This window comes from Caretta caretta, chromosome 11, assembly GCF_965140235.1.
Source record: "Caretta caretta isolate rCarCar2 chromosome 11, rCarCar1.hap1, whole genome shotgun sequence".
Classification (NCBI taxonomy): Eukaryota; Metazoa; Chordata; order Testudines; family Cheloniidae; genus Caretta; species Caretta caretta.
This window is the reverse complement of record NC_134216.1, coordinates 182,374-201,744: the sequence shown is the minus strand read 5'-3', so window position 1 is coordinate 201,744 and position 19,371 is coordinate 182,374. Positions and strand designations below refer to the sequence as shown.

The 19,371-nt window shown below is 45.2% G+C and overlaps 1 protein-coding gene across 2 annotated transcripts in view; it reads left to right on the top strand.

Annotated features, from left to right (window-relative positions):
* The window catches only part of LOC125644827 (unconventional myosin-X), a 305,444-nt gene that overhangs the window by 122,099 nt on the left and 163,974 nt on the right, over positions 1–19,371 (top strand). For both annotated transcript variants that reach the window (XM_075117658.1, XM_075117657.1), the window contains 3 exons: positions 7,892–7,976; positions 14,916–15,019; positions 16,925–17,054. In XM_075117658.1, the coding sequence (XP_074973759.1) occupies positions 7,892–7,976; positions 14,916–15,019; positions 16,925–17,054 (319 nt within the window). The remainder of the gene's footprint in view (positions 1–7,891; positions 7,977–14,915; positions 15,020–16,924; positions 17,055–19,371) is intronic.

Below are 19,371 nucleotides of genomic sequence, written 5' to 3'. Positions count from 1 at the left end.
TGACTGTATTTTGGAGGGCATGTGGATTAGGCACTCTACTGTAGTTAGACCAGGAGCAGCTGCTGCTGATATGAGGCTCATTCCTTCTCAGAGTGTGTGCAGACTCTACCAGTAGGTTCTCCGAAATGGTGCCATGTCAAAACTTGTCCACCATCTGGCCGAGTGATCTATGGCTGCCTATTTTGGTAGGTATGGCAAGACCCTCTCCTACCTTTTTGCTCCTTGTTTTTCATCCCAGAGTAAGGAAGGCATGTTTCGACTAATATAGTCACTACTAGCTTTTCAAAGGGCACATTTTGATGGATGTACTTAGCCAGGGAGATTCAGTTGCCAATGGTCCTTGTTTAAGTACCCTTTGAAGTTAGGAAAGTACATGGAATGCATTTGTGCTGTTGCATTATTTATTACACTAAAACATTATGCTGTGTGTCAGTTAAGGATGGTTTATATGTAACCTGCCTAACACACAATCCCAACAGCAAGGAAATTAAAAGGTAAGGCAACCAACAGCACATGTCCTCTAGTCCCCAGTCCTGGGAGAGACCCAACTCATCACTAGCATGGCCTTAATACGGATCTACAATGCATCACAACTTTAAACTTTGCCCCAACATGAATGCTAGCTTTTCAGTACCTACTTCCACAAATTCCACCCTCACTGCTATCCCAAAGAACCCTGACCCCTTCTCCTCCTTTCTCCACAGTTTTGTAAAGGGAAATCAGGCCTTACCAATCAATTTCAATTATTTTTTGGGGGGAGTCATCAAACGTGGACAAGGGTGATCCATTGGATATAGTGTACTTAGAGGTTCAGAAAGCCTTTGACAAGGTCCCTCATCAAAGGCTCTTAAGCAAAGTAAGCTGTCATGAGATAAGAGGGAAGGTCCTCTCATGAATCAGTAAGTGGTTAAAAGATAGGAAACAAAGAGTAAGAATAAATGGTCAGTTTTCAGAATGGAGAGAGGAAAATAGTGGTGTCACCCAGGGGTCTGTACTGGGACCAGTGCTGTACAACGTAGTCATAACTGATCTGGAAAAAGGGATAAACAGTGTGGTGGCAAAATTTGCAGATGATACAAAATTACTCAAGATAGTTAAGTCCAAAGCTGACTGCAAAGAGTTACAAAGGGCTCTTACAAAACTGAGTGACTGAGCAACAAAATGGCAGATGAAATTCCTTGTTGATAAATGCAAAATAATGCACTCTGGAAAACATAATTTCAACTATACATATACAATGATGGAGTCTAAATTAGCTAAAAGAAAAGGAGTACTTGTGGCACCTTAGAGACTAACCAATTTATTTGAGCATGAGCTTTCGTGAGCTAAGGCTGTTACCACTCAAGAAAGAGATCTTAGAGTCATTGTGTCTAGTTCTCTGAAAACATCTGCAAAATGTGTAGCAGCGGTCCAAAAAGCTAACAGTGTAGGATCCAGTAGGGAAGGGATAACTAATAAGACAATAAATATCAAAATGCCTCTATACAAATTCATGGTAAGCCCACAGCTTAAATACTGTATGCAGTTCTGTTCGCCCCATCTCAAAAAAGACATATTAGAATTGGAAAAGATACAGAGAAGAGCAACAAAAATTATTAGGGATATGGAACAGCTTTTATATGAGGATAGATGAACAAGACTAGGACTTTTCAGCTTGGAAAAGAGATGACTTAGAGGAGATATGAGAGTGGTTTATAAAATGTTGACTGGTGTGGAGAAAGTGACGACGGAAATGTTATTTACACCTTCACCTAACACAAGAACCAGGGGTCACCCGATTAAATTAAGAGGCAGCAGGTTTAAATCAAACAAAAAGAAGTATTTCTTCACACAACGCACAGTCAATCTGTGGAACTCCTTGCCAGAGGATGTTGTGAAGGCCAAAACTAGAACAGAGTTCAAAAAAGAACTAGATAAGTTCATGGAGGATAGGTCCATCAATGGCTATTAGTCTGGATGGTCAGAGATGCAACACTATGCTCTGGGCATCCGTAGCCTCTGTTTGCCAGAAGCTGGGAATGGGCAACAGGGGATGCATCACTTGATGATTGCCTGTTCTGTTCTTTCCCTCTGAAGCTTTGGCCAGTGCCAGAAGACAGGATACTGGGCTAGATAGACCATTGGTCTGACACCGTATGGCTGTACTTATGTTCTTAGGCACGTGCTCATATTTGGGGAAAACTGATCTCACAGAAATCCTTGTATTCATCAAAGTAGCCATTCCTTTGTTGAAAATCTTTTTCAGTGCAACATGAATGACTGTGACTTGCAAAACATGTTCTTTGTGCTCCCTATTAATGCTCTGCTTCAGCTGTAGGGGATGTTACAGGTGGGCTATGGCAAAAGGCACGTTGTATTCTTTTCCTAAACTGTTCAACAAGGCATCTGCGTACTGCACTAGAGAATGGACGTTACAACATTTTCTCCATTGGCTAAATGCAGCACAGAAAGCTTGATATGATGAATGATACTAATTTCTTTTGTTAATTAACAAATAATATAATTCTAACGAGACCCTGATATTCTTACTAGGTACGTTTGTGATTTTATACAGTCTGTAGTTTTCAAATTAATGGTACCTGAAAAACCCTGAGATTCTTTAGAGATACTTGTTTTCATGAGGTTTTTTCCTTTAAAACCAATTTTTAACTGATTAGTACTTAACTAATTAACAGATTTTTTTTTTAAATCCTCAGAAAATTCAAGTTTCCTCGGAGATCATATTCTCAAAATTTGGGGTGGATACACTGTTTTGTCTTTAAAAAACAACAACAAAAAGGAGTTTGAACCTCCATTGTAAATGCAAAATAGAACCCAATTTGAACTGACATAGAATCATAGAATATCAGGGTCGGAAGGGACCTCAGGAGGTCATCTACTCCATCCCCCTGCTCAAAGCAGGACCGATCCCTGACTAAATCACTACTACTCTTTCATAATAAGTTAGTCAGGTAAACTTTATCATAAGTAATGTCCAATATAAATGAATTTCAATTTATTGTTTGTGGTAATGCCCATAATATGGTTTGGTACTTTCCATACACACTGTAATGGACAGTCTGTACCCCAGGGAGTTGACAGGTATACTGAGATCAGGAGAAAGGAACAACAAAATGAATGTCTGTTCAAATCAACAAAGTTCACTTCTGCTATGCTGCCTACATTGGATTTTAGGGAAGATTTAAAAACGGGAGGGTCCTTTCAGATGAGTTTAGGGATGTTGGGGGAATACATGAAAGAAGGCATGGAGGAAAATGTTTAAAAGATTGACAAACTGATGGGCAGGAGTGGAGGGGGCAGGGTATCACATGGAGCTCAGCAAGGATAGATAAGCAGAGGGGCAGATTTAGACCTTGAAGGAGAAGACGTTGTTTAAATCTGATACAACAGGAGATGGGGATCCTGCAAATGGATTCAAAGGGAGCTGTGAGATGATCAAACCAGCAAGGTAAGGAAGACGACTGTACAGCTCAAAGTCACTATGCTATTTTTAAAAATTAATATTTCTGAATGCATTGTGCATGGAAATATTTTGAATCACTTTTCCCCCAAATCTGGCTATTTAGTGGTGTCTGGGATGTACTCTGTGAAGTCCAAGTTAGGTGCCTATCAGACAGGACCTTTAAAAGAACTGAAGGAGATCAGCATTCAAAATGAAACACACATTTTAGAAACAGTATGTTAAATATTTTGATCTTTCCCTGTAATGTACTCAGTGCCTTTCTAGTGTATGATAGATCATTTTCTAAAATTGGGAACTGGTAGTGAGTTTTGTTTGTTAGCCACACTACAGTACATTTTCCTAAGTCAAGTGATAATTACTCAAGGGCCACATCTTGTCAGTTATTTGTCATGTCATCAGTTTTCATTCATACAGGAAGTCCAGTTCGATGGTACTGTCTGGGGGATTAAAAACTCCTGTAGTGAAGATTTTCTAGGATTAAGGGCTATATTTGTACCCCATAGTCCTCAATAAGAGCCCTCCTTGGGCAGAGGTGGAAACCAAAGGGTGGGCAACTCTTGATAGGCTTCCATTAACAATCAAAATGTGCCCTTTTTGGAACCAGTGGTGAAATCTTGGGGCTATATTTAGGGCCACAATTTCAGATTTTGGTAGCAGGGCAAGTTTAACTGTGATTCCAGGGGCTACTTAGGCACCTGAAAACTCTCTAGGTTTTGTTTTTTTTTGCAGATAATAACTTAGAAATTAGCTGACAGAAGCAGTGTGTCTAATTCCTATACAAAGAAAGACAATATATACAAACAACAATTAAAGCCAATATATTAAGTTTTGATATGTACGTTTAGAACAATAAAGAGATAATACAGCAAGATATTCACAATCCCAAACCTTGAGGTATCATAAGAACGGCCATACGGGGTCAGACCAATGGTCCATCTAGCCCTGTATCCTGTCTTCTGACAGTGGCCAGTGGGTGCTTCTGAGGGGATGAAAAGAACATGCTATCATCAAGTGATTCATCCCCTGTTGTCCACTCCCAGCTGCTGGCAAATAGAGGCTCGGGAAACTCGGAGCATGGCATTGCATCTCTGACCATTCTGGCTAAAGAGCCATTGATGGACCTGTCCTCCATGAACTTATCCAGTTCTTTTTTGAACCCTAGAGGTTGACTGTGCAGTGTGTGAAGTAGTACTTCCTTTGTTTTAAACATTCTGCCTATTAATTTCATTGGGTCACCCCTAGTTTTTGTGTTATGTGAATAACATTTCCTTATTCACTTACTCCACATCAGTCAAGATTGTACAGACCTCTGTCATATCCCCCCTTCGTCATCCCTTTCCAAGGTGAAAAGTCCCAGTCTTTTTAATCTTACCTCATACGGAAGCTGTTCCATACCCCTAATCATTTTTATTGCCCTTCCCTGTACCATTTCCAATTACAATATATTGTTTTTGAGATGGGGTGACCACATCTGCATGCAGTATTCAAGGTCTGGGCTACCATGGATTTATATAGAGGCATTATGATATTTTCTGTCTTATCTGTCTCCCTTTCCTAATGGTTCCTAACATTCTTTTAGCCTTTTTGATTGCCACCGCACATTGAGCGGATGTTTTTAGAGAACTATCCACGATAACTCCAAGATCTTTTTCTTGAGTGGTAACAGCTAATTTAGAGCCTATCATTTTGTATGCATAGTGGGATAATGTTTTCCAATGTGCATTACTTTGCATTTACTTTCCTATATCAGTTTTGGAACCTTAATACAAGAACTAATAACTTTAACCGGTAAATAAAATTCATGCAGAGTATTTGGTGTGAAGCTGTAAGGACAATGATATTGAGCAATCACCCTGAAACATCCACATATTCTTTTATTTTCATTTATATTACCGTCTAGAAAATTATAAGCAAGAAAACGTGCACTCTTAATTTGTATATTTGATTTCTCATTCAAAAGCGATGAAGTCTAAAGCAGTTGTCTCCCCTCAATCATTCTAAAACGTGGAATAACTAATAAATTAGAGAACAAATTTGTTTTGGCACTAGCTTCAAAAAAGGAAAGATGAAAAGCATTTAAAGTGATAATTGAAAAGAAAATATTACAATAGGTAGGCCAACATGGGTTTCCTATCAGCGCTAAGACACCTGAAGGTGTATTTTCAGTAGATAAAAATATTATCACCTTTTCTCAATAGCAATGTGTTTTCTTGTCCTATTAAGTTACTCAGTAATTATAAATAAAGTCTTAAACATTGTAATCTGTTTATACAATGCATTTGATAAACAAATGAAAACACACTTCAGTTCAAGGTACTAAAGATGTAAAGATTAAAACTTAAAAATGAATTTAAAAATTGAACTTGCATTTACAAATGACTGATCTAAAAGCCTGTTTTAGTCTCTGGAAACTGTTCAATTCTATAATGTGATATAGATTTCCTGAGTCAGTATCTGCAGTAGCCAAACTGGATGATTCTTAACCATTTCTTAATGAAAATATAATATATAATCCTATATGTCTTAAATAATATTAAGAAAATTTGCCCTTGTCGCTTCAAGGGCATACTCATATATTAAGGAAGTTAGTAAAGAGACCTGTTCCAAGGCTGTAACAACCTGGTAGGATTAAGAGCCTTCCAGGAATTGTTTAAAAAAAATGTCCCAGGGATACGTAGGCTAATTCAAGAAAGAAAACATTGTTATTTGCTGATTGAGAAGTAGAGGTATGTACAGTAACTTCCTCTGATTTTCATCAGGCGCAGCTGACTTGTATAAGGGCAGCACTGACTGTTACACTGAAAATAAAATTGGTCAGCTTTGTGGAGAGACTTAAGGAGATCAGCCCACATTAGGTCCCTTCTCTGGGCCAAGGCTATCCAGAAAGTGCTCTCTCCTGGCTCTCATTCTATCAGCTGGATAACAAGGAGCTATTTACCCATATGACAGGTTTCAGAGTAACAGCCGTGTTAGTCTGTATTTGCAAAAAGAAAAGGAGGACTTGTGGCACCTTAGAGACTAACCAATTTATTTGAGCATGAGCTTTCGTGAGCTACAGCTCACTTCATCGGATGCATACTGTGGAAACTGCAGAAGACATTATATACACAGAGACCATGAAACAATACCTCCTCCCACCCCACTGCTCCCACTCCCACAGCAGGAGAGTGGGGTGGGAGGAGGTATTGTTTCATGGTCTCTGTGTATATAATGTCTTCTGCAGTTTCCACAGTATGCATCCGATGAAGTGAGCTGTAGCTCACGAAAGCTCATGCTCAAATAAATTGGTTAATCTCTAAGGTGCCACAAGTCCTCCTTTTCTTTTTACCCATATGAATTGCTTTGAGTGCCCCTCTGATCCTGGGGCTGCGGGGGCTGGCGGGGGGAGAGGGAGTGTCAGCTCTCCTGGTCCCTGCCACAGAGCTGACAGCCAGGAAAACCTGAGCCAGGGTGGGGGGAGCTGCTTGTCCAGGTTCTCAGGGACAGCTCTGCAGCAACTTCTCAGACCACAGCTAAGGGCTTCTGGCTCCTCCGGCGAGAGCACGGAGAAGTGGTTCATTTTCCTGTTTGCGCTCCTTTGTGGTATGAAACTCGGGGGTGTGGGGGGAGGAGATGCTCCCCTGCCCTCCCTAAATGGCACCTCCGACTATATACATTTTGCTGAGGTCTCCCTATATGTCAAAATGTGCCCTCCTGTAAATTTGCCCTCCTTTTTGTACACCCCCACCCGTATGTCATTCAGTGATTGTCCAAATAAAGGCTGGGTTCCATGATATGGACAAAAGAGCCTGGGATCTGGATGAGAGGGACTTCCTGGGCACTTTGCTCCCATCAACCAGAGCTCTAATCTCACACATTATTGCAGAACCTCTGCTCTGAATAAGTGTACTTAGGAAGGTAAAAAGAACAGGAGGACTTGTGGCACCTTGAAGACTAACAAATTTGTTTGAGCATAAGCTTTTGTGAGCTACAGCTCACTTCATCGGATGCATTCGATGTAGCTCATGAAAGCTTATGCTCAAATAAATTTGTTAGTCTCGAAGGTGCCACAAGTCCTCCTTTTCTTTTTGCGAATACAGACTAACCCGGCTGCTACTCTGAAACCTGTCATTATGTTAGGAAGGTGAAACACTCAGTTGAGGTAACGGCTAAGGGCAAGGACCTCACTTGAGACTTCAGTTCCTGGACACACCTTGCTCTTGTTTAATAGTTCAGAGAAATTTGCACATGCGCAGTAGCAACAAGAGCATATTTTGATGTGAGATTAATTTGTGTGGTAAGACCCTCAAGGTCCCAGTTACTGCTTTGCCTGCATTGGCCTTAGAGATTCCTTGAGGGCCTTGCCCTCTCAGTGTTCTTCACTACCATGAATTCTGAGTCTAACATGGATTTCACTTGCTACCAGCTGTCCTCTTATGTTCATTTCAGAATCGAGTTGTGCACCAGAACCTGGGAGAGCGGAATTACCACATCTTTTATGCATTGCTAGCTGGTGTCAGTGGGGAGCAGAAAGGTAATTGATCTCTTGGTAAGCTGGCCCCGTGCAAACAAAATAAATTTTAATACAGCCGAACACAAGGTTGAACATCTAGAAATTAAGAGTGCAGGCCACACCTGCAAAATGGGGTGCTGTATCCTCGAAAGCAACTACTCTGAAAAGGGTTAGGGGTCATAATGGACATTGAATATGAGCTTCCAGTGCAACGTTGTGGCAAAAGAGAGCTAATGTGACCCTTGTGTAAACAGGAGCAGTAAGTGGGAGCGGGGTGGTAGATTTTCCAAAATAAATAACAGCACTTTGGGTGGTTGATAAACACTGCTAGCCTTCTCAAAAAGGAGAAATGGGAGAGAGGAGAGGGTGGATATCTGTTGCACTAGAATGGAAAGGGAGTTCCAGGCATAAGAGGAAGTGGGAGAGAGATGTCTTTGCACAGCAAAGTGCACCGAGCTAAGCTAAATTATTTAGGCCTTTGAAGGGGAGGATGAGGAGCCTTAAACTTGATACAGAAGGCAGGAGGGATCCAGTGGATGGATTTAAAGAGAGGGAGTAACAGGCAGCAGAGATTTTTCAAGGCAGAATTTTTCGCAGACGGAGAGGTGAGATTTGGAGAGACCAGAGAGGAAGAGGTTGTAGCAGTGGAGGCAAGTGACAACCAGAGCCTGGATAAAGATTTTAGCTCTAGTCATGGGGAGGGAAAGGATGGAATTTGGAGATGTCATATAGGAAAAGCAACAGGATTTGGCAGCTGTATAGCTGGGGTAGAAAGGAGCTGAAAATGACACAGTGATGGTGAATCTGGGTGAGATTGTTAACAATGATAGAGAAGGGTGAACAAGAGGCAGTTTTGTGGAGAAAGGTGAGTTCAGTTTTCACAATGTTAATTTTGCCCTGGGAGTGGGATATTAGAGAGACAATAAGAGAGATGAGGCTGGAGTGAGTGGGGAGATACCATGGATTCATCAGCACAGCAGAGATCGTAATTGAAGCCACAAGAGCAGAAGAGATAATGTAGAGGGACAAGGATGCCAGAAGGATTCAGTTCAGTTTGGGTCTATTCTTCTTCATATATTTTCCTCAAAACTGTAGTGTCTGAGCGCCTTCCAGTCATGCATTAAGTGACATGACTAACAACATCTGTTATGTGTGCTTTGTTCTTCTGTGGCGGCAGGTGGGAGGGGAATTGTGTGCTCAGTGCAATGTTTTCTTTGGGGTGCATTGTTATGGACCAAATGTCCCTCTTACTGACAGGACATTGCTAGCAGCTTCTTTAATTCTTTTAATCTTTTGCAGTTCCCTTTTTAAGGGTAGTCATATTCTGGATCTAAAATCCCTAAGAAATGTCCTCTTTAAATAATGAGGATTTTTGTGTTTACTGAATTTATCTCAGGAATGTATTCTCTATGGAGACCACTGCGGGCCTCCTTAGCTGTCCATACACATCTTCACACACTGCCCATTCATTTCAGGATCCAGTTTACAATGTACCTCCTTGGTTATTAGAACTCTCCATGTACTTGCTGTAGCTGACCTCACTTACCCCTCTTCCCTCCCCTCCCCTCCCCTTGCTGACCCTCCTCTCATCTGGTGTTGACCTCTTCTTCGAGTGCTTGCTCATGTTGATTCCATTCTACGTGTGTGCGTGCACAGTCATCGGAGATTTTTGCCTTAGTGGTATCCATAGGGTCGCCCCCTTAAGTGCCACGCTCATGTGTCCGTAGGCCCCCTCAGTTCCTTCTTACCACTCATGAGGGTTGGTCAGAATGCCTTGCCTTGCAAAGCAAGAGCGTTAGCGGTTCTTAACAGCCCGTTGTTATTCCCTTTCTATTTAGTTTGTAGGTACTTAGTTAGCATTTTAAGTAAATTTTAGTTCTTAGTTTAGTGGTTAGAGTCGCAACTGGCTTTAAGCCATGTTCCTCATGCAACAGGCCAATGCCTGTCAGTGACCCTCACAGCACCTTGAAGTGCTTGGGGGAATTCCATATAAAAGATAAGTGCAGGATTTGCAAAAGCTTTCATCCCAGAACTCAAAAGGAGAGGGACATCTGATTGAGAGAGCTCCTGAGGGGTGCTGCCCCTAGCGTCAGAGCCTTCCCGACTGGATTCTGCTTCTAGCACCTTGGCATTGGTGTGGAGCACCCCGCCAGCACTGGGATCCTCCTTGCACTGTTCCCGCTTCCCGGTGCCCAAGAAGTGTCCAAAGAAAAAGGACTCCTCAGCATCGTCCAAGAGGCGGAAGGGGGCTCTGGGCAAAGTACCTATTTCAGGCCATGTGCCCGCCCTGGGGCTACAAGGGAGTACTGTTAAGGTCGGACCCCCAAGCCCAGCCAAGGATCTGACTCCTGGGAGCGGTAGGGGATCCCAGCTTCTATAGGGACCTTCATCGTCCAAGATGCCCAAGTGGCCAAAGACCTGGTGGGCCTACTGGTATGGCAAACGCCATGCTAGGCGCCAGAAGTGGCTAAGGCCCTGCAGCCCAAGGGCAAGCCAGTCATGGGACCTCCCCAAAGGGCAGGGGAGCACTACTGGCCCCCGGATTGCAGGTGTTCCTCTATGTCCCCGTGGCTTAGGACACCGGTCCCACAACGCCAGTTGATGGCTAGAAGGCCCAGGTCCCCAGTGCCGTGCTCTCCTTCCACAAGGCACAGATCGGCAGAATCAAGGCACCAGTCCCTGCGGTCCCAGTACCGGCCAGCCTCTTGCCTAAGATCACCTTGGCACACGTCTCTATTATCCAGGCGGCCTCCTAGGCGCCGGTCCCCCCCAGCACCTGACTTCTCGCCATTGTGACACCAATCTCCGCTGCCTCGGTACTGCTCAAGGGACAGGCGGCAATCCCCACCCTCTGGACATTGGTCTCCGGCGAGAGTTAGTTGGCATACGCAGGCCTCACAGCCCCACCGTAGTCACCAGAAGGGGACTGTTCAGAGTCGGAGCTGGGGTTCAGCCCATTGCCAAAGTGGGGTATGAATCCCATCAGCTGCGAGACCAGCATGGTGTTGGTAGCATGGCAGCAGGGACAGTGGCCTGCTCAATGGCCGTGTTGGAACCCTTGGGGGGGTACCGGTGATGCCAGCTCCATACTCCCACCTCTCCTCTGTGGCTGCCTCGGACAAACCACCGGCACCGGACTCGGAATACAGTGTGGAATCCACCGCGGGGACAACTCCACAGGTGCAAACACCCAAGGTGCCATCTCCAGAAAGGGAGGGGGAACCCGTCCCTCCCCTGGTGATGCCCTCGTCATCTTTGTCACTGGACGAAGCAGTGGCCGGGCCCTCCTGGTCTATTGGTAGTCCCTTGACGACTTTAAGGAGCACCTGGTGCTCCTTAAAAGGGTGGCTACCAACTTGAACCTCAAAATTGAGGAGTTAGAGGAGCAATCAGACGACTTGTTCAATGTCATATCTTCCTCCATCCCGGCCCGCATTGCATTACCTGTCCACAGATTGCTAAAATGCTGTGGGAGACCCCATCTTCGATTCTACCCATGTCCAAAAGTGCAGAAAAGAAGTGCTTTGTCCTCACAGAGGGATTTGAATATGTCTATATGTACCCACCAGCGGGGTCGCTGGTTGTGTCTGCAGATAACGAGAGGGACAGGCAGGGACAGGTGAGTGGCACACCAAAAAATAAAGGCTCCAAATGACAAGACCTCTTTGGCAGAAAGATTTATTCGACGGCCAGCCTATAATTCCAGGTATCCAACCACCAAGCCCTGTTGGGCAGGTACAATTTTAACTTATGCGACTTCCTTATCAAGTTCACGGAGGCCCTTCCACAGGACCTAGTCCTCGAGTTTGCCATGATCCTGGAGGAGGGCAAAGCGGTGGCGAAGGGCGTCTCCAGATGGCCTGGGATGCTACAGACTCGGCTGCCAGGGTGGTTGCCTTGGCGGTGGCCATGGATTCAGCTTTTGGCTATGGTCTTTGGGGTTATACCAAGAGATGCAGACCACAGTCCAAGATCTCCTGTTTGAAGGTGCAGGGCTCTTCTCTGAGCTCACTGACACAAGGCTGCATGTCCTTAAAGATTCCTGGGCCATCTTGTGTTCGCTAGGCCTCCACACTCCACAGCAGGTCAGAAAGCAGTTCCAGCCTCCTCCTCCACCTCAGTCCTGGGAGTCTTCCCGGCAGGGATCCTACAGGTCAAAGGACAAAGACAAAGGGTTTAAGTGATGCTGCCCTTTGTCCTCTCGCTTGCTGGCTTAACCCGGCCCTTTGAAACACCCTGGGGGCCAGAGACAGGCATTTTGAAGGTGTGAACTGGGGCAGCGCCTCAGTCAAGTACCTGGATCCATCCTCCTGTTCTTTCCACAACCGCTTATGCCCCTTCCAGTCGGCATGGTCATGAGTGACATCAGACCGTTGGCTGCTCAACACAAGCAAAAGGGACCTAGGGAGGTGGTAGAATCTCCTTCCTTAGAGGTTTTTAAGGTCAGGCTTGACAAAGCCCTGGCTGGGATGATTTAACTGGGAATTGGTCCTGCTTCGAGCAGGGGGTTGGACTAGATGACCTTCAGGGGTCCCTTCCAACCCTGATATTCTATGATTCTATGAATGCCGCCGTTATGTTCTATATCAACAACCAAGGTGGAGCCCGGTCCGCAGCCCTTTGCCAAGAAGCCCTCAGGTTCTGGAACTTCTGTGTTCAGCCATGCATCTTGTGGCTGCTCTCCGCCCTGGGGCCAGGAACATATTGGCAGATCGCCTCAGCAGGACGTTCTTGTCTCGCCACGAGTGGTTGCTCCATCCGGAAGTACTCAACATCATTTTTCAAAGGTGAGGGGCTCCCCAGGCGGATTACTTTGCACCTGGGCACAACAGAAAATGTCATGCTTTCTGTTTGAGCTGGGGGGCTGACAGGCTCCCCGTCGGACACTTTCCTGCTCCCGCGGTTGGGGGCTCTGAGGTACACCTTCCTTTCAGTGCCATTAATCCAGAGCCCTTGTGAAGATCAAGCAGGACAGAGCGAAAGTAATCCTCCTAGTTCTGGCTTGGCCACGCCAGCGCTGGTTCGGCACGTTGCTGGACCTCTCGGTGCCTGCCCCGTTACAGCTACCGCTCCATCTGGACCTGTTTTCTCAGAACCATGGCAGCATGTTGCATCTAAACCTGACGGTGCTGCACCTGATGGCCTGGCTGCTACATGGTTGAATGTGTATGAGTGGCTATGCTCTGCCGGTGTACAGCAGGTCCTGCTGGGCAGCAGAAAGCCCTCTACCAGAACAACTTATCTGGCCAAATGGAAACGGTTTACATGCTGGGCTTCGGATAAAGGCATTCGACACGAGAGGACCTTGCTGCACTTAATCCTGGATTACTTCCTGCATCTTAAGCTCCAGGGTCTGTCTCTTTCATCTGTTAAGGTCCACTTGGCTGCTATTTTGGCCTTCCATCCTCTGCTCGAGGGTAGGTTGGTTTTCACCCAAGACATGACTGCCAGGTTCCTCAAGGGCCCAGAGCACCTCTACCCTCTTGTCAGGGACCCCATTCCTCCATGGGACCTAAATCTTGTGCTGTCATGGCTCCCGGGAATCCCCTTTGAGCCTCTGGCTTCCTGCTTCTCTCCTGGTGGTTTCTTAATGGCAATAACATCTGCCCGTAGGGTCTCCCAGATTAAGGCATTTACCTCGGAGCTGCCCTACACAGTGTTTTACAATGACAAGGTCCAACTGCAACAGCATCTGGCCTTCCTACTCAAGGTTGTTTCGCAGTTTCATATTACTCAGGACATATTCTTACCTGTCTTTCCTAAACCTCATAAGTTGGAGGAGGAGTGCAGGTTGCAGTCTCTGGATGTCAGAAGAGCGCTAGCCTTCTACATTGAGAGGACCAAGCCTTTTCGTAAATTGTCGCCGTTAGTCATCACAGTGGATGAAAGGTTGTCCAGTGTTGGCCCAGAGGATCTCGGCTTGGATTACTACCTGTATCCACTACTGCTACAACCAAGCCACGGTGCCCCCTCCGGTGATTTTAACCGCCCATTTAACCAGGGCACAAGCCTCTTTGGCAGCTTTCCTAGCCTAAGTGCCGATCCAGGATATCTGCAAGGCTGCCACCTGGTTGTCCGACCACATGTTGACATCTCATTATGCGCTTACCCAGCAGGCCCGAGACAATGCTGGCTGTGGCAGAGCAGTGCTGCAAGCTGCAAGACCGTGAATCCTGAGCCCACCTCCATTGGCACTGCTTGTGAGCCGCCTAGAATGGAATCGGCACGAGCAAGCACTCAGAGAAGAAAAAATGGTTACCTACCTTTCGTAACTGTTGTTCTTCAAGATGTGTTGCTCATGTCCGTTCCATTACCTGCACTTCTGTCCCTCTGGAGTTGCCAGCAAGAAGGAAGTGAGAGGGCATGGGGCCAGCAGCACCTAATACACCAATGCATGAGCACAGCACTTAAGGGGGCGCCACAGCCATCCCTACAGACACCGCTAAGGCAAAAATCTCCGACGACTGGGCATGTGGGTGTGCACACACCTAGAATGGAATGGACATGAGCAGCGCATCTCGAAGAACAACAATTATGAAAGGTAACAGTTTTTTCTCTATCCTTCCACACAGTCTCACATGTTGTTTTCTGACTGTCCCAGGCTTGTTTTTGTTGAAAAGTGGGAGAGCAGTTGGTTAGGTGAATCCCATAGGATTAGATTTATACTCTCCTTCCTGTTAATTTAAATACTCTTAGCAGTGAATCTCCAGCTTTAAAAAGAGGAGTGGTTTCCCTATATCAGAGGTGAAGACAGGCTTGGAATATCTGGAGCTTGGCCTGAGAATAAAATCTTGATGTGTTTCACTAATTGCTAGTATTCCAGATCTAAAGGCCTCTCCACTACCTTGCCCTCACAATAACTTAGAAGGAAAAAGTAGCAAAGGATGTCAGCTGATTCTTGAGTAAACTAACACCTGCCCCCCTCTCTTTCTGTGATGTTGGGGGACTGGCTCGCTGCAGAAGCCCTGTCTCTCTCTGAACCGGAAACCTATCGCTACCTGAACCAGTCCGGTTGTGTGAGTGATGAGAACCTGAATGACCTAGAGATGTTCAACAAGGTCATGGTGAGTTCTTCTCCTTGGTCCCATGTGGCACTTCCTCTGTGATCTTGTGGCAATTTCTTTAGAGTAATTTCCCCATCCCTAAAAAGAAAAGGAGGACTTGTGGCACCTTAGAGACTAACCAATTTATTTGAGCATAAGCTTTCGTGAGCTACAGCTCGCTTCATCGTATGCATACTGTGGAAACTGCAGAAGACATTATATACACAGAGACCATGAAACAATACCTCCTCCCACCCCACTCTCCTGCTGGTAATACTTTATCTAAAGTGATCACTCTCCTTACAATGTGTATGATAATCAAGTTGGGCCATTTCCAGCACAAATCCAGGTTTTCTCACCCTCCGCCCCCCCCCCCCCACAAACTCACTCTCCTGCTGGTAATAGCCCATCCAAAGTGACCACTCTCTTTACAATAAGAAAAGGAGTACTTGTGGCACCTTAGAGACTAACCAATTTATTTGAGCATAAGCTTTCATGAGCTACAGCTCACTTCATCGGATGCATACTGTATGCATTTCGGATGAAGTGAGCTGTAGCTCACGAAAGCTTATACTCAAATAAATTGGTTAATCTCTAAGGTGCCACAAGTCCTCCTTTTCTTTTTGTGAATACAGACTAACACGGCTGTTACTCTGAAACCTCTCTTTACAATATGTATGATAATCAAGGTGGGCCATTTCCAGCACAAATCCAGGTTTTCTCACCCCCCCACCCCCATACACACACAAACTCACTCTCCTGCTGGTAACAGCAGGAGAGTGAGTTTGTGTGGGGGGGGGCGGAGGGTGAGAAAACCTGGATTTGTGCTGGAAATGGCCCAACTTGATTATCATACACATTGTAAGGAGAGTGATCACTTTAGATAAGCTATTACCAGCAGGAGAGTGGGGTGGGAGGAGGTATTGTTTCATGGTCTCTGTGTATATAATGTCTTCTGCAGTTTCCACAGTATGCATCTGATGAAGTGAGCTGTAGCTCACGAAAGCTTATGCTCAAATAAATTGGTTAGTCTCTAAGGTGCCACAAGTACTCCTTCTGTTCCCCATCCCTGATAGCCTCTGTGGTTAATCATTTTTGGTATTGGATGGGGTTTGGCCCTTGAACAGGGGAAGCAATTAAAATATGAATGGAACAGGAATATTTTCACAGATTAAAAGGGATGAAACCCAGACTCAAAAATGGGAGTCAGCCTGAGAACACCATGCAGGTGCTGCAATGCCTGAGAGAGTCAGAGTGGCCTTGTCTCCAGCACAAAGCTGCTCGAAGAGTCGGACATTGCGTGAAGTGATGCAACATCATGTGACCTGCATGCATGGCTCTGGCATTTCACTTGTGTTATCTAGCATGGCTCGTGCACCACATTGTCTGGCTTGGTGAGGGGTTTGGTCAGGAGAAGGGATGCTTTCCCTTGAATACACAAAGTAAGGCAGAAGGTAAAGGTTATAAATGTAACTGAGCCAGGTAACCTGATTACAACACTGTTTAAAATGTGTGGTGTGGACGCTTCATACATCTATCCCTGGAACTTGAACAGACCTGACTCTGTGTGTTTGGTGAAAACGAGGCCAAATAAGTGTATTTAGTATATTAAAATATAAGGGAAACAAACTTGAACTAGCAATGACATTGAACCATGGTGATTTTAGTGTAGGGGCAGAGGTGAAACCTGGTGGGAAGAATAGGTAAGCAGAAAGCTCTATGGCTGGGTATAATGTGTATGATGAGAGAGGGGATTAGAAAAGGTCTAAAAATACACTAATAAATGTACAACCACTCCAAAAGAGATGGGCTATATGTTCCCTAATAGGTCTCTTCCATCTGAGTGACTGTGACTCTGAGCCTCCTATTTTAAACAGCACGGTCCTGCTGATGTAAGTTATGTCTTCTCTTTGTGGCTTTGAGTAGACTGCTCTGAAAGTGATGGAGTTTAGCACCGAAGAGATACAAGACATCTTCAAACTTCTCTCTGGCACCCTTCAGCTGGGAAACATGGAGTTCATGACGGCTGGAGGAGCCCAGGTTACAACCAAAGCAGGTAAGTATGATTCTGTGAACTATGCACCCTGCTGTCCAAGCCCAGATAGTCTCTCACCATGGCTCTGTCCCTCCCTCTCTCCCCTTGATACCCTAGCTTGCTGGCACACTTCATCAAAGCCCCAGTAGCTTAACCCACTCAACCCACATTGCTCAAGTTCCTCTGATTGAGATCTTGACCCAGGTTGCAGGGCTTCGAGGCCTGATACATCAACCAGCTTAGGACATGGCCCTGAGGCCCCTTTCACCCTGCTCTCATCATAGAATCATAGAATATCAGGGTTGGAAGGGACCCCTGAAGGTCATCTAGTCCAACCCCCTGCTCGAAGCAGGACCAATTCCCAGTTAAATCATCCCAGCCAGGGCTTTGTCAAGCCTGACCTTAAAAACCTCTAAGGAAGGAGATTCTACCACCTCCCTAGGTAACGCATTCCAGTGTTTCACCGCCCTCTTAGTGAAAAAGTTTTTCCTAATATCCAATCTAAACCTCCCCCACTGCAACTTGAGACCATTACTCCTCGTTCTGTCATCTGCTACCATTGAGAACAGTCTAGAGCCATCCTCTTTGGAACCCCCTTTCAGGTAGTTGAAAGCAGCTATCAAATCCCCCCTCATTCTTCTCTTCTGCAGGCTAAACAATCCCAGCTCCCTCAGCCTCTCCTCATAAGTCATGTGTTCCAGTCCCCTAATCATTTTTGTTGCCCTCCACTGGACTCTTTCCAATTTTTCCACATCCTTCTTGTAGTGTGGGGCCCAAAACTGGACACAGTACTCCAGATGAGGCCTCACCAATGTCGAATAGAGGGGAACGATCACGTCCCTCGATCTGCTGGCAATGCCCCTACTTATACATCCCAAAATGCCATTGGGCCTTCTTGGCAACAAGGGCACACTGCTGACTCATATCCAGCTTCTCGTCCACTGTAACCCCAAGGTCCTTTTCTGCAGAACTGCTGCCTAGCCATTCGGTCCCTAGTCTGTAGCGGTGCATGGGATTCTTCCATCCTAAGTGCAGGACTCTGCACTTGTCCTTGTTGAACCTCATCAGATTTCTTTTGGCCCAATCCTCCAATTTGTCTAGGTCCCTCTGTACCCTATCCCTACCCTCCAGCGTATCTACCACTCCTCCCAGTTTAGTGTCAGTTTAGTGATCCTGATTAGGGGGTCTCTGATCACTACTGGAACATAAATAATAATATTACACAGTAACATAGTCAGTAATTCATTCCAAGGCTGCTTTGTAATTCATGCCTTTCAAAATGATTTTGTGAAATGTCAAATGAACTTGATACTCTTCTTTGACAAAATTACAAGTCTGGTTAATGAAGGTAAATGTGTTAATATAATACACTTGGACTTGGGTAAGGTCCTAGGCCTGGATTCATAAAGGAATCTAGGCACCTGATTCCGATTTTTAGGCCCTGCTGCAATCCTCAAAACTGCTTGACTGCCACCAAATCCTGTAGGCACCTAAGCCTCCTTGGTGCCCCAGTTTTTGCACTAAAAATTCCCTTGGTGCCAGTGTTTCTGCCTCTGGGCATGTGCCCTCCTGCCTCCCTCTGGGCATCCAGGTGCTTGTCTCCTGCCAAAGCCCCAGTGCAATTCATGAACTGTGGGAGGAGTGTCTGCCTCTCCTGTGGGGCCTGATCCATTAGGTATGCTCAGAGGCCGCCTGACTCTATACAGAATGGCTGGGGGTGGGTTTATCCTGTCAGACTTAACTTGATATCCCTTTTTGATGAGATTACCAGTTTGGTTGAAAAGATAATAATGTTGATGTTGGAATACTTACACTTCTCTAAGGCATTTGACTTGGTACTGCACAACATTTTGATAAAAAAACTAGAATTGTATAAAATTAACATGGCACAAGTTAAATGGATTAAAAACTGGCTGATAGGTATAAAAATGTAATTGGAAATTGTCATAAAAAGGGTGTGCTTCTAGTGGGGTCCCACAGGGATCAGTTCATGGCTCTGTGCTATTTAACATTTTTATCAATGACCTGGAAGAAAACATAAAATCATCACTGATAAAGTTTGCAGATGACCCGAAAATTGGGAGGAATGGTAAATAGTGAAGTGTGATCTGGATTGGTTGGTAAATGGTGCAAGCAAACAATATGTGTTTTAATATGGGTAAATGTTAATCTGTTCATCTAGGAACAAAGAATGTAGGCCATACTTACGGAATGCGGGGGTGAGGGATCCATCCTGGGAAGTAGGGACTCTGAAAAAGACTTGGAGGTGGGGGTGGATAATCAGTTGAACGTGAGCTCCCAGTGTGGTACTGTGGCCAAAAGAACTAATACGATCCTG